The sequence below is a fragment of the Haliotis cracherodii genome, unplaced genomic scaffold (genome assembly GCF_022045235.1).
Source record: "Haliotis cracherodii isolate W230 unplaced genomic scaffold, xgHalCrac1.p SCAF_16, whole genome shotgun sequence".
NCBI lineage: Eukaryota > Metazoa > Mollusca > Gastropoda > Lepetellida > Haliotidae > Haliotis > Haliotis cracherodii.
In genome coordinates, this window is record NW_027266271.1 from 841,005 (window position 1) to 857,864 (window position 16,860).

General features: G+C 39.1%; 1 protein-coding gene across 1 annotated transcript; it reads left to right on the forward strand.

The window, feature by feature from the left end:
* Positions 1–8,349: 8,349 nt before the first annotated feature.
* LOC139464124 (uncharacterized) lies at positions 8,350–9,591 on the forward strand. The gene has a single exon (XM_071245659.1). The coding sequence runs from the start codon at positions 8,587–8,589 to the stop codon at positions 9,589–9,591; it is 1,005 nt and encodes a 334-aa protein (XP_071101760.1). The 5' UTR covers positions 8,350–8,586.
* The last annotated feature ends 7,269 nt before the right edge of the window (positions 9,592–16,860 follow it).

A 16,860-nucleotide genomic window follows, 5' to 3' on the forward strand; every position in this document is an offset into this window, starting at 1 on the left:
CTGTGATGATGATGATGATGATGATGATGATGACAAGCGACAAGCGAGTTGTGAGAAAAGTGTCCATGGAAGCCAGAAGGTCAAGGTCAAAGCCGAGTGAAAGTGTTTCAAGGTCCCACCACGTTAGATGATGTGTGTGCATGGTTGATGACCCTGACCAAAAAACAAAGAAGACACACCCTGAGGAGGAGGATGAAGCACGCAAGGGGGCAGCAGCAGCAGCAGCACACCCTCCCATGGAGGTGGACAAGCCCACCCTGCTTGAGGAGGAGGTGGACACACCCACCCTGCCGCCTGATGAGGATGACGTCATTTATGCAATTGCTCATAACGCGCGAGGGTATGATGGACACGTGATCATGAAGGCCATGCACCCGCATCTGGTGAAAACCCCAGACGTGATCCTGAGAGGGCAACAGATTTTGCAGATGACAGTGGGACGCTTGTGTTTCAAAGACAGTTTGAATTTCCTGACCATGACGCTGAAAGCAGACCTTTGCACTGACTTAACTGAAGAAAGGGTATTTTCCTCACTTGTTCAATGCCCAGGCCAACCAGACCTACAGAGGTCCCTATCCGCCAGCAGCCATGTACGATCCTGAAGGCGTGTCTCCCACGTAACGCACCACTTTCCTCCAGTGGCATACCAAGAAAGTTCAAGAAGGAGCCTTGATTGACTTGCAAGAAGAACTCTTAACCTACTGTCAGAGTGATGTCGATATTTTGAGTCGTGGATGTGATTCCTTCCGACAGTTCTTCATGGAGCAGTGCGATGTGGATCCCTTTGCAGAGGCAGTGACACTCCCTTCAGCATGTGAGAAAACCTACAATAAACTCTTTCTGAAACCCAAAACCATTGCCATCCTCCCACCTCAAGGCTACCGACCCGAGAGAGGCTATTCCCTGGCCTGTTTGCACTGGTTACGCTATCTCATGAAGACCACTCCGGATCTGCACATACAACATGCCAGGAATGGGGGTGAAGTGACTTTCACGTGTGCAGAGGGTAGCCATCATTACAGTGTGGATGGATACGATCCAGCAACAGGCACCGTCTTTGAATTCATGGGCCGTTTCTGGCATGGGTGCCCCACCTGTTACAAGACCGAACGTGGAGCACCTCATCCCGTCCTGGGCATGTCTATGGGTGTACGCTATGTCCAGACCCAGTATCACCTGACCCTCTTGAACCAACACCCTGATGTGAAACATATCGTCACCCTGTGGGAATGCGACTTTAAAGCCAAGCAACGGACAGATCCAGCTTTGAGTGCTTTCTTGCATGGACCACACTGTAACGACTTACCTGACTTACCTGACCCGCTGACCCTCGTGAGGCCTTCTATGGTGGACGAACCAATGCCACCCAATTATACTACAAGGCCTCAGAAGGTGAAACCATCCGGTATGTTGATGTCTGTTCGCTTTATCCCTACATTTGCAAGTACGGTACCTTTCCCAAAGGACACCCTACCCTCTGCGACCATCCTCCTATGGAAACCTTGTTTGATCTGCATGGCCTTATCCAATGCCGTGTCCAACCACGGCACAACTCTACCATCCTCTTCTGCCATTCAGATCGGGTGGAAAACTGTTCTTTCTTTTGTGCCGAAACCCAGTCAGAGATGTCCTGTGAGCACACGGACGAAGAGAGGGCCTGGGTGGGCACGTACACCACCCTAAAAGTCCAAGAAGCCGTGAAGCAGTGTGGCTACAAAGTGAATCAGATCTATGAAGCTTGGCATTTCAACACCTTTGACACATATGACCCCGAGACCCGGGAAGGGGGACTCTTCGCCCGTTATGTTGACCATTTTTTCAAGTTGAAGACCGAAGCCAGCGGATACGCCGAGGGTTGTACCGATCTCAATGCTTACATCGAAGACATCTATCAGAAAGAAGGAGTAGTATAGGTAATGGGGGTTCTGGACCACTTCCACTGGAGCTGGATTTATTACCTATACTGCTACTACAGGGGGATTTTTTATGCCAAAATGATTATGCGATTCAACGAATGAATCAAATTTACTATAGCCCACGAGGATATTGGAAAGGTATAGGAGCAATAAAACAATTAGCCACCGCGGCTAATGTATCTAAAGATGTGGCCAAGGATTGGTTAAAGTAACAAGCGTTGTGGCAAATATATTTACCGGCACTGCGTTATATATACCGAGGAAGAAGTTTGATATTTTTACAACGAATGAAGTTCATCAGGCTGACCTCTTGTTTCTTCCCCACGATAAGGTAAGACGCAAAACGTATAAATACGCTTTAACAGTAGTGGATGTGGCTAGTCGATACAAAGAGGCAGAGCCATTAACCTCGAAAGATTCAACAGAAGTAGCTAATGCACTGAGCCGCATATATAAACGCGGACCGCTAAAATGGCCTAAGCTATTTCAAGCAGATCCCGGTCGCGAGTTTATGGGATCGGTAACTAAACTGTTAACAAAGCACGATGTCGAAATCGTCCGTGGTGAAAGAGAGGCCCACCGCAGTCAAGCTATCGTCGAAAGATTTAACAGGACATTAGTGGAACGTTTGTTTGGCTATCAGTATGGGATCGAAAGGAAATCCGAGCGATTGAGATCAACCGAATGGGTGACACGATTATCAGCCGTTGTATCAGCACTGAATAATGAAGTAACGAGATTAATAGGGAAGAAACCATCTGATGCTAATAAAATGAAATCCGTGACTTCTGAATCTTCAGCACCGAGGAGAGGCAAAGAACGAAAACTTCCGGATAGAGTAAGCGTAAGATATTTATACCAGCCCGGTGAACTCGAAGGAGGCCTACGTCGCGCAACCGATCCCATATAGTCCCTTAAGACGTATAACATTAGTCGATTGGTTACGAAAGGAGAGCCTATTCTTTATTATCTTCAAGATGGACCGGGTAGGGCATTTGTACGAGAAGAATTGTTCATAGTTCCTCACAGTACGGTATTACCACCATAACCAAAAGCATAGGTAGTTACACCATCATTATCAATCCATCTCTTTGTATCTAAGGGGGATAATGATGTCTTGTTCATTCTTAATCCATATATCCTATGATCGTAACTTCTTAAAGAGTTCATCTCATGTTTGAACGTTCTACCGTTGAATAATGATTCTTTATACTGTTCGTGTTTGATGTGCTTTATTACAACATACTTCTTAACACCCTTGGCTTTTCTTATCTCTCCATTATCGGACTTCTTTATAGAATACATCTTAGGTCTTAATCCTACATACTCCGCTATAGGGGTCCCAGCACATTCATCCTTCATCTTACCTAACACCTTTTTATTTACTACGCTGTGCAGTGGATTATCTTTAGGGTAATCGCTCGTGTCGTACATATCTATCACCGGTCTGTTGAATTTTATATTACTCTTCTGCATATGCAACGCGGCTAAGTCGTTATCGAATATCTTGCTCCTGTTAAAAGCCGGACCGGCTATAAGTTTCCTGAGTCTTTCTTCCTCATTAGATCTGACTGATTTAACATCAACACGCTTCCTTAGATTCTCCATAGTTTTACCAAATACTGAGTTATTCATGAGCTTACACAGATTCTTTTCGAAATCGCTGGTAGCTATCTTTCTTAAATCTGTGTTCAACCTCATATAGGGCTCCATCCAAGGGCTTTGATCAAACTTTAAAACTCTGTGTATTTTCTTAAGTTTCATACCTAACGATAGATACAACTGGAGATTTCTGTAGTGAACTATATATTTTGTCTTATCCATCAAATTTGGTACGAGTTTTTCTACGTTAGCTAACCTACTATTACCCATCAAGGAGCATTGATATTCCGACATCCAATCTTTATTAACCATTAATCTTTCGGGAGCTAGCGGATAACTGTTATGATCTTTATGTAACGAACTTGGATATTCCAAGTCAACTTCAACTATGTACCCTTTATTCGCATCATTATTATGGATATCATCGACCCACTCAAAACCACCCGTGGGTAAAGGTTGACTCATAGCCCATCCGTACAAATTGTTAGCGTCGAGATATAATATGTGCGTGTCGGGTTTACTCGGATCGTATCCTTCCACTAATTTATTATTAGCCTTAGAATACCTTTTCGCTGCCATCGATATCCCACCTCTTAATCCTTTCTCAATAAACAAGTGCATATCGTAATCTGTGAGTAGTTTTAATTCTACGCCGGTCTTCTTCAACAATGCATCCCACGATAGTCCGGGACTGGAATAGTACCATGCCGGGTCCAAGCCGTATTGTTTTAAACATGTCTTTCTAAATATCTCGAATATATCAGCGAGTAACAGTACATCGTTTTTTAAGTACAGATTGTGATAATCGCCTAAATTCTTACAACCTAATTTATCCCAGACCGTCAGAGCGTGTTCATAATCGGTATCTGTTATTTTAGATTCTGTTAAGTTACTATAGAATGATTCGAGGGGTGGTAATTTTTGTTTCTTCGAATCTAGACCAATCATCCATATATTCGTAAGGATATACACCTTTTCTTAGCAACAAATGACGAGTATTGATTTGTTATCGCGAAGTCATCGGGATTGTTCGCATTAGCTAAATTGTCCAGGGAAGATAACAGAAACTGTACGGAGTCTATGAATCTAAGCCCTTTACTTTGCTTTATTCTAGATTTCCCATCCTTGTCCCTATAATGTATAGGTTTAGTCAACAAGAACGATATGTATTTTTCCATATTGTTAGGAATGCAGGTTAAACCGCCGTCGGTCTTTGAGATAGCTTGCATAATGAGATGTGAATCGTATCCCCTAAGGTTGTGAAACACAACGGGGATGGGTATTGTTTGAGAATTCATTTTTAGTTTCAAGTTACACTCGCTATGCGCGGCTCCCCGATAATTACCCGTGACGTGGCAATGATCTCTTACGGAATCCCCATCCAGGGGTTTATTACAAACATGACAACTAGTTGACTTCTTGTGGGCCCTCCAATCATCCCTCGTCATACGTATGGGTTTCTTACACGATAATTTTTCCCTGATTATTCTCTCTTCATATTGTAGATATTCTAGGAACTTTCCCGCTGCATCGGGACCTCTGTAAATCACGGGAGTGTTTGTTTTCCGATCATACCTTACAACTATATATCCAAACCCACAAGGAATATGTTCTTGAGTTTTTTTCGTAAAACTACTACCTTGATTATTTTCTATGGGTTTGATAAGCGCTTCGAAGTCGGCGTAAATTACGTATGGTAGTGGCATTTGATTACAATAATGTTCAAATTTTAATATATTTTTTCCCTCTTTAGGCATATCGATCCTGAAAGCGGTCTGTCCAACACCTCTGCAGTCTTCTTTATGCTCTTCTAATAGATCTTGTCTGCTGTACCCATGTAGGCATCTTTCGCAGAAATATTTCTTTTTGTTTGATCGTATAATAGCCTGTTTAAACTCTTTATCCACGTATAATGATATTTACCATCTTTTTCGATTAAAAATGAATTGATTCTAGGAATATGTTCCGGAGCGGAGCTCATCCTGTGTACAACAATTCCTTTAGAATGTCTGAAAACATTTATAGCTAAATTATTTTGCTTTTCCACCTTATCAATTTGTGATATTGGTGTAGGTTCGTCTATACCATCGAAGTTGAGTCCATCGTTTTGGGGATAGCTAGAAGGTCTATCCGGATGCTTGTCTACGGGGAACAATGCAGATCTTATCATCATTCTTAAACAGTCATCGGATTTATTTTTTACGTTAATTATGGCTTTTTTCTTCTTATAATACGGGGGTAAATCTATATAAGATCTACCTTTGAAGGGCATATAATTTGCTATATCTAAATATAAACTATCGATTTTATCCACACCCCAACCCGAACCTCCATTAGTCCAACGTTCTAAAGTTTCCTGTATCCTCTGAATTGATGTATCTAATGATGCGTTTATAGTATCGGATTCGGTTATAACTTCTTGATTGCTACGGAAATATGGTTCGGTATATTCGGTGCTATCGTTTTTACTCAATAACATTTTAATCGTCAGCTGGTATTTTATACTATGTAAATCATCTAACTCCTCATTAATTTTACTCGATATGATGGGCTTAATATCGTTAACTTCCATGTTGGAATTAATATCCATCTTCCAACTTCTTAGATATTTACCAATGCCGGCGGATGTGGGTACAAATATTAATTCTTGTTGTTGATTATCAACATCATTATTATTATCTAGTAAAGCGATCAATTCAGCTCTTCTCATTTGAGAATAACCTCTCAGCCCACTGTTTCTCGCTCGAGCTTTGAGTTCTCTAACAGTCTGGGGTTTGTTGTATTCCAAACCGAGTAAGGTAATCAGTTCAGCTTTTCTCATTTGAGAATATCCACGTAGACCACGTTGCTTTGCCATAGCTTTTAACTCTCTGACAAAAACCATTGTGGTTGAATGGTATATGCAAAATGAGACAAATCTCTAATTGGTTGTTTTCATATATCTAAATACGTATTCTCCCCAACCTATTCCTCTCATTGATGTAATCTCTCTTCCTAGCATAAATAATCTGGTTCCTGACCCTATCAGCACCGTGTTTCTTACATAAACAATAACGACCTTTGACCCCTATCCCGCATTCAGAACACGTATAGTTTATGTTTCCGCGCCTGATGTAATAATTGTGTACGCCACAGTAAATATCAACACAGCGTCGGTTACATAGAGTCGTCTTACCCATGAGTGTAAATTTGCAATTATTCATGGTTTATACATCTATCATATTATTTGTCTAAATGCAAATCACATCTACACTTTTGATGCATAGCCACAGCTGTGGTTATTTATGTGTAATTGTATAGCTGAAAATCAATACAGCAGTCAATCCCATAATCACAAATGTGACCTCGCGGTTCTTTTGTTCCTCTGACGGTGTATAAAACTGACTCATTGTTGGTCTCGGTATTGGGTCGAGTTTTTTCCCATAAACGAGGTAGTATTCGTGCATGGCAGATTTGACATCCTTAAACTTTTGAATTGAATGTCCTTCCTTAAGCAGTTTTTCATGAATAAAGTCTAATCTCTTCATTCTCTGCCGCGTATATTGTGACTGAGCTGCTTGGAGTTGTTCCATTGCTTCGTTATGTCGTTTACGCTCCTCTTCAACTTCTTTAGCGTTTGATTCCCTCATACTAGAAAATAAATAATTACTCCCCGAAAAAGCTAGAGCATTAACAATAGCTCCACCGACCATCATCGCAATTGTTGCCATAGTATATTATAACAAGGGTATTTTAGAGAAAGGGTTTTTGGTATTTACTTAAAATGTAGTTTACTAAACTAAGCTTTTGGGTAACATATAGACGCATATGAGAGAAGTGATTGAACAGGGTGAGGGCATAACCCCAGGGCAAGTGATTATGGATTTTGCTTTTATTAGTCACTAGTGTGAGATTAGTAGAATTCGGTCTTGCAATGAAAATGTTAGAAGGGAGATAGATGGATGGAACAAAATCGTTAAGATTGGTGGTGATCAAATATTTCTGAATACTACTGCTTGATTGGAATGTCAAAATAACATGATTAAGTATCTTTTCGGCGCCTTCCAGTCTAGCAGAGTACTTGAGGGTATTTGATTATATGAGTATGTCCGAGTTGACCAATGACTCTAGAAGAGGTAATCAGATTGGTTAGACCGAAGGGCTTGATGATAAAACTAATTACTATGGAAATTGGGGAATGACCATTATGACTCATTTCTCATGATGTCAAAGGTGATTTTGGAGGGAGGAGCTAAAATTATCATCGATAGTATTTTGTTAGTTGTCCGAGAGTGGTGCGGGGAGTCGGGAGCATACAGCTGAACAGAACGGTTCTCTGTAGGTTTTGGGATCCCGAGTCAGAAAAGAAGTAGAGTTAACGTTCATCAGAAAAACCATCAGGCTCTTCAACCATCATCTAGGTATGTGTTAACTCTATGATTAACTCTATCATAAATAAAAAAGGACTGGAGCAAACCATCTGACTTGTGATTTTGAAAGAGAGCTACATCATCCCTAGAACGAAGGAGTAGTTGATAAGTAGAAGTGACCATAGGTAGAAGGGTAAAGTACCCGGAACCTAAGGTTACATATGGCGGAGTTGCTCTAAGATCACCGTACCATGCTCATCACAAGTTTGAACAGTTTGCATCTGCAGCTGAGTTGATGTACACTTGTTGGTTGTTAGCCTGAAACGAGTCGATGCTATTTGCCATTCACGGTAGGTGATGTCCTGTAAAGCGTGAATTGATTGTGAGAGATGTGTTTTGCCCTTGTATTTGTGAACTATGCTCACCAGCGGGACTATGGTTGACTGTTTGAAAGCCGCGGGGTGGTCAGTTTCCCATGAAGAGACTGTGTTATTGATTTCTTTGGTAGTACGGCTACTACCATAACAGTGATATTGATTTTCTAGTGTGGGACAGTCACACTGATGGAGGACCCTAGCTGCACGCTTGTGTGCATAGGAACTTTCTGCAGTATTATAAGACTGTTATTATCTCTCATCACCAACAATGAGCACGAGAAGTCTTGAAATTATGATGTTGAATTTGGACATATTGTCAGAGAAGAACCAAAGTGACTCAAAATGTTTCATGACAATGAAACTTGTTCTGCCTCTGATATTACAGAGACAAATGGCAGTTTATTTTCAAGAGGACTTGGAAATAAGGACAAATTAGACAACAGTTTTGCAGCTTTAGCAAGGGCTTTTTCCCTAAGTCAGTTTTCTCTTGAGAAATTCAATGGAAGTGATCCAGAAATTGCAAGTTCATGGTTAAGCAGATATGAGAAATTTAATTCTTTACATCATTATTCAGAAGAATGGACAAAGACAGCATTTAGTTTATGGTTAGACAAAAATGCTTTAAAGTGGCATGAAGCTCAAGACTTTAGAGACAATTCCTGGAATGAGGTGAAGACAGCTTTCCTTGCAATGTACAAAATAGGTTCAGCAAAAAGATATGAAAGACTAGACAAGCTTTATAATAGGAAACAGAAACAGTCTGAAGATTTTGAGGACTTTTTTCAAGAATTGCAATATGAGGCAAAACATCTTGATAGAGTGGACGACAACTTTATCATGGATGCCATCATTAGGAATTCTCAACCTCACATTAAACAGTTCATTTTGACAAGATTGCATCAGACCAAGGATCAAGTCCTGGAAAGTGCAAGAATAGCAGATGCTGCATTTGGACTGGCCACATCAGAGAATGACAGACTTGTGTCTGTTATAGAGGAGCTCGTTGGACAAGTATCCTTATTGACCAGTGCTGAAAATACTCGAACAGGAGGGAACTTTTCATATGAGCACCAGGATGACTCTATGTACAGAAAACAGTACATTAAAACTGGGACTGAGTGTACTGATGACCAACAACCAGTGAAGAACGGGACACAAACATTCCATCAACATCACAGAAGTGGTTGTGCATCAACACATGTTAATATCAGGGACATGAGTGACAATGATGTGCCCTGTGGACAAAACTGGAGCCCTGCTCCAAGGAATATGAACATGGAGGAGCATAAGGTGTCACAACAGAGACCATATAATAGAGGGACGGCCCTCACCAACAGTTTATCATAAACCATCAGCGCTACGGTCTGGCATGTAACTGATACACCCCGACACCCTGCTGTCAACCTCCCTGTACCGCTGCAGATACGCAATAGATGCGCAGACATTCACGACTGACCATTCTGGTAACCACGTAAACAATATTACATAATATCCGGGGTAAGAGTTAATTCCCTTAGCCGAGATTTCTCCGACTACGACCAGCGAAAATCGAATGAATGGACGTCTCTTAGCGGATTACAAAGATTTTTTATGATATCTCTCATTAGCACATGTCAGTTGGCTGCAAATTGTTTGATGAACATGTGTGTCTTCCGGGACATTTATTTCAATTTACATTCGCCACAGCCATGGATGACAACATTCACTGGGATGATTTCGTCTTGGACCTAGATATGCCACTTGAAGAATTCCCATTCTTCGATCAGGGGTTGGTTTCGGATGACTCTTGGTCTAAATAGAATGACAGTGATGTTACCACTACCAAGCCGTTGGTAAATACCTCCCAAAAGGTTTCACTCAAAGAAAAAGATAGGAAATGAAAATATGACGTCTGTCCACAAGCGTAAGTTTTCGAGGGCATTCCGATATCAAAAGTATTTTATAATGTATTCTATTTGTTTTAACAATCAGTTAATAATCCCTCATTTTATGCTGCAATTGTTAACTATTATATATAAACAAATATACCAAATCTACTACGAACGCCACAGAAAACTACGATCCGGTAAATTGCACAGGAACTCAGGAAGTGTAAATAAAACTCATCCAGAAGCAAGGAAGACACTTGTAACATATCACCATATTCCCGATGTTCACAAAATATATCTCCAGATTAACTTCATATCTTATAATAAGTCCAGACTAGATTTACTTGCAAAAATGCATGATCACCGCCTGGTGTAAATGCTTTACTATTAGCCAGAAACAAATGACGCCATATTAATGTTTTTATTTCATGTAAATTCGCTACTATTTTGTAATGCTAATAGTTCCAATGAATTAAAAATACACATTAAACTACGAGCGTTGTTCAATGAATTTTCGATGCGTCCGACAATGTGCTTCGAAGGAAGCAAACCTTATTGGGGTTTTTCAAAGGGAGGCTACTGTTAAATTCCAAAGCAAAGAGGACGATTGTAATTTTACAATCGTTATTTAATATTACCCGATTAGTTTGATATTTCAGCATACAAATAATTAGGTATTTCAGGTAACAATATAGCTTCAACGAGCATAGTACCAGATATATACTAGTATATCGTAAACTGTTGTAACGTTTGTAGTTTTCAAAATTGTTTCATCATAGTTTTCTATTTATATCTGATCAATGAAAAACAAACTTTAAACTCTAACCTTGAACGAGGCATGCAACTATTACTATTAAAACGAAACAAAACATCACAAACTCTGACATATGTAAATGTATTTTTCATAGAAAAGGACAATAGACCATCTTTTTATTTTACTGAATGACACCTTCGACCTTGTTGTCTCGAACTTCTCTCCCGACGACTGCCGATATAATCCTTCTTCATAATCAATATTTACACGGCATAAAATAAATAATTGATTAAATGTAGTCATGATGAATACAGACAAAATCTACAGAAGATAACAAATATGTAGTATTGTAGTATGTAGTATATGAGCGATATGTGATATCAGCCTAACTGAAACAAAGTTAAACTTACGAAGAAATGGCGAAATCAATGGTAAAAAAAATACGCGTCTTGCAAAAACAATTCTAATATCATACACTATAAGTCACATTGTAGAATGTTTCAAACGATATATGTGGTTGATAATCACAGACAAAATTCATGTTATGTCGTCTGCTATAAGGTAATTTACTTAAAATATGTGACGTAAAATATGGCCTTGCGCCAAAAATCATACAAAAAAAACTACGGATCGTATTTGGTACCAAGCCAAAGGGGAAATCGTGATGAATGTAAAACTTTTTAATTCAGGACCGATAATAGGAACACATTCGTCTGAAAGCATGCGAAAATTAAGAGTTGGGGTGTAATTATTTCGGAAAAATTCAGATTTAGTCCCATTTCTGGAGTCAAATTCTGAAATTTCGCATCCGCCCTAAATTTGTTAATGGCACCAAGCCAATTTTTAACATATCTCCTTCTTATACACCTAGGTAACCAAGGACTTTCATTGCGAATTAGAGGTCATTATTGAAAATCAAAATCTGCCCTTTTGCCGATTTTACATGTGCGCCATTTTGTTCTCTCGGACAAAGACAAAGCGTGATCACAGCCATCAAATACAGTGACAACGACATGCTTTAGGGCACCAACAAATCTCAGTTGTAATGTTAACAATGTTAAGAAATACATGAGTGTGAATATGTATTGTGAAATATATCTTTTGCATGGGAAAAAAAGGCGACAACGATGACTGCAGTGAACGCGTTTCTGCTCGCTTCCGGACAGGCTGCGCAGTACAAGCCGTAGCACTGATGGTTTCGCGCATAGGCTAGAGGGCCGTCCGTCTATTATATGGTCTCTGGTCACAACCGCTATTATGGAACATTTATGGACAATGAGGTAGGACACATTTTAGTATGTCTGAGAGTCTTGTGAGATCTATGCAATGTTTTCAATGCTGTAGGATAGGCCACCTAAGCAGATTCTACTTTTCTAATTAAGCCAAACATATGCAAGGGTTAACAAGGGCAGTGCTACATGTGGATTTGAGCCTGCCGCCAATATAGCAAATATTGATTTTGATAATGTTGGTAACATCATAGGCCATACTTTTACAATGAGAAATAATACAGAACCACATCATAGAAATGATAAGTGATTTGAGCGAGGTTGTTGTTTTGACTTGTAGTGTGGGCTTATCTCACAGCAGTATTAGGGTTAAGATATCTGGAAAGACTTACACTGCCCTATGGGACTCTGGTGAAACTTTGAGCTGTATGAATTCAAAAGTATTCTCATCTATTGGAGGTGAGAGTAGTTTTCCTATAACGAAATGAGGTGCAAGGTCATTGGTCGGTGCAGAAGGAAAAATGTGTTTGGCATATCTAAAATTCCTCTTACAGTTGGTCAGCTATGTGTTGTACAGGACTTTGAGGTCTTTTAGCCTTATCAATTGATGTGTTGTTAGGCTTAGATTTCTTGAGATGCCAGAAGGCTAAAATTGATATTAGCCATAATAGGTTGACTTTGTAGGATGGACTTACAGAGACAAAGTTCATTGCCTATTCAGATTAATACCAACCTTGTTACATGTATATGTGATGTGGTACCACCACCACACATGAAACTTTGTTGCCGGTGTACATTAAGTTAGGCGTTGTTGAGCCAACTGAGTCTATTGCAGAATGGTTACATGTGTGAGGTGCTAGATATCTCACTTCATCTGTCAATCAAGTACCATTGTTTAGGTTGATGAACCCTGCTAGTTCACAGGTTCAGTTAGCAATAGGTGTCATTGAAGAAGTCAATATTGCCAATGTGTATGGAGAGTTAGGAGACAGTGACAACACACATACCATGCCTATCACCACAGGTGACAAAGCATTCAACCATGTTGATATTGACGGGACTCATTGATTGACGGGAATATGGATATCCAAATATGAAATGGGAGTTGATAAGTCGTAGAGGAATGCGATACCAAGTCCGATTAGCAGGTGTCTCGAAAAGAGAAGGGGTCCTAAGTGAGTTTCTCAATTCAGAAATTGTGGAGAATTTCCATGTCAGAAGAACAATGACAGGGAAAGTGAAGAAAGTAAACAACAAAAAGTAAACAATAGAACTGCAAGTAAAGAAGTGTGACAATCATATAGGTATATGATATGCGGAGGATATGTAGATCCAAGGTTATGATAACAAGTTGGTTTTAGTCCCAAGTTATAGTGTCATGTGTCAAAGCAAATGGGTACCCAGATAGGAAATCAAGGATGATAATGAAAAGTCGTAGAGGTAACATGCCTACGCAGATATGAGATGATGAACAACGTCGTAGAGGTAACATGCCTACACAAATATGAGATGATGAACAACGTCGTAGAGGTAACATGCCTACGTAGATATGAAATGATAGTAAGTCGTAGAGGTCACATGCCTACGCTGTCAAGCCGTGGAGGAGACATGCCCACGTAGTAATAATGTCGACAAGGACGTAGAGGAGACATGCCTACGTTATTTGAATATAAACACATAGATGAGGACATGCCTATGATGTTTCAAAGCTTGAAAGATCAAGTCTAGAGATGCCTGACAGTCTCTAGTGGTGAGGTAGATATGTCTCTACCTCAAGTTGCTGAGTATACTGAGGACAGTCGAAAGACTAACAATGAATTCACTCGGGACGAAGGACAGAGGGTCGATTTGTCTCGTAGCCTGGGTGAAGACCTATAAAACGGTCGTGGGATGTAGATGATTGGCCAATCATATTTGTACAGAAGAGTTTTGCCTAGTCAGAAGGCTGTTGTATACCTCCTGTTGAGGAGAGGAAATGTTTGAAGAGAGTACAGATGGAATATTAAAGAGGTTTTGTATTTTCATGAGTTATGATGCTGACACAGATAAAGACACAACGATAGGAGTGAAAAGGGACATTCGGTTATATATTACTGGGGTTGAAGATGTATCAAATCAACCTTTTAACCTTTTAACTTAAAAATATTCAACTGACCCACAAGTACAGCATATTATTGACACATGAACTGGAACTGTATGAACATAAGCGCTGTGTTCTGCGGTTTACTTAATGTTGGTAGACATTATTTATGAGAGAGTAATATGTTGTATGGTACATTGGTGACGATCAATTGGGATTGTTGTTTATTGTTTTCACTTAGGGAAGATATGGCTTTATAGGGATAACAGAGTAGGAACTGAGATCAGATTTAAAATCTGCTTAGAGATACTTGTAAGAATATAAGTCTTCAGGCGAATCATACGTACTGTGATGAGAATATGAGGGCTGTATTGAATTTTATTTATCGCATACATGATGACACTTTCGAAGACATGTTAGAAGGGGTTACTTTGATCAGGAACATTATTCTTCAAGGTCAAATTGTTGGTTCTCAGACTTGCTCCAAGAGAGTATTGCTACCTTTTATTGGTGAATTCTCACCCAATTTATTTGGTACCGCCGTGACAGTGATGTGAACATAATCCGTCAACATATCAATATCTTATCAAACAGAATGAGAGCTGAAGAAGCAGCTTTTAATTACATGGGTTCGTACATGTCTAAGGCCAATGACAGAGTGGACGGTTTGAAGCAAGGTATAATTGCAAATCATAATGAATTGCCTGAACTAATAAAGGTAGAGAGAGGATGGTAGGATACGATGGTTTCAGGCCATGTATGCATATTGGATACAACTTGTTGCAAAGGAGTTACATTTTGCTACTATGGTTGAAAGGAAGATTAATCAGTTGAGCACATTATTATATAAGTTGTTAGAAAATGTACTATCACCCGAGTTGATACCTTTCCGACATTTAAGGCGGACTCTATCAAAATAAGGAGAGCATTGAAATGTCACAGTTTTAGAAATTTAAGTGATCTCAGACATACTAGTGTCCTCTTGTATAAATGTTGATGTTATACTGTATTCAAGATGTTACTTTTACTACATATTTTATGTTTTTGTGCTGACCTATATGCATTTATTTATAATATATATGAATGGGTACACCTACCATATGATAAAAACATATGTTGAATATCATGAGAGAAAATTTATCTGTTATATTACCAGTATGTTGTATATGGTGCATTACATTGCACCGCAGGAGTTCATTGATGTTTGAAAACGGATACTGTATTGGTAGATGCCGCAGTCTTCTACAATAACACTTGTAAAGAGTTTTACCATTAGGAATATATATGTTGTGGCATGTTTGATAACTTGAATATTTGTTGATATATTGCACATGCGATCACTGCCAAATGAGACATTTGACAATATTCTATATAGGTGCATGTTCATTGACCTTATGATAAGTTGATGTTGTTTTGATGTTGAAAAAAACAACTATTGTGATTGTTGAGTCAGGTGAGATGTTGTTTGTTTACTGAGTATAGATGCTGAAGCTAAATTTCAACATTTACTTGAGAAATTATAAGAACAAACTGTTGTAATCTTCAGTTAAATTCTTGCATGAATTTAAAGTAATTTCCTATTTGATTTACAAATGACTGAATTTTTGGACAATTAACCCTTTTTGGACATCAGAGATTGGACTGTCAAAGATTTCACTGTCATACATGTAGGAATGAGACACCTCATTCTATAAGATGATGGAGAGAATCATTTTTAATAAACTTCCAGGACATTTTTGATCATTTGATATGGAGAACTTTTCCCATTGGATCAAGACCATAAGAGTAAGAGTAAGTTGAATATGTCATAGAACATTCTGACATGGAACATGTTGATGATACAGAATAGTAAGATTATATATTGGACACGTAGAACTCTGAAACTGTTCATCAGTTGTTTATTGATGTTGTGATACTATTGAAGACTCATATGTCTTTACATGTAAGATCGAAATGTTTTTATTACCAATCTGCATCTACTGAAAAAGTGTAAATTTTACAAAGAAGAATTGTTTGATTATGCCTTTAAAAGTCTTGGCATGTTATTATTCTCAGATAGGTACAACCCAAAACAGGTCCTATCTGAGACATTACCCTGTAAAAATTTCATTGTATTGATTTTTCTGGTCCTCAGATGCATACACACACAAGTTGTTACATCTTGATATTGTACTATTGTATTTACATCTTATATTCTGTTATCATTGGTCAATCGCATGGGACATGCTCTACAACGGGAAGGGCATGTATAACAAGGGTATTTTAGAAAAAGGGTTTTTGGTATTTACTTAAAATGTAGTTTACTAAACTAAGCTTTTGGGTAACATATAGACGCATATGAGAGAAGTGATTGAACAGGGTGAGGGCATAACCCCAGGGCAAGTGATTATGGATATTGCTTTTATTAGTCACTAGTGTGAGATTAGTAGAATTCGGTCTTGCAATGAAAATGTTAGAAGGGAGATAGATGGATGGAACAAAATCGTTAAGATTGGTGGTGATCAAATATTTCTGAATACTACTGCTTGATTGGAATGTCAAAATAACATGATTAAGTATCTTTTCGGCGCCTTCCAGTCTAGCAGAGTACTTGAGGGTATTTGATTATATGAGTATGTCCGAGTTGACCAATGACTCTAGAAGAGGTAATCAGATTGGTTAGACCGAAGGGCTTGATGATAAAAC

Bases quoted from the DNA above. Each gene is read 5' to 3' on its own strand.
- LOC139464124 (XM_071245659.1), top strand. From the start codon at position 8,587: ATGTTTCATGACAATGAAACTTGTTCTGCCTCTGATATTACAGAGACA.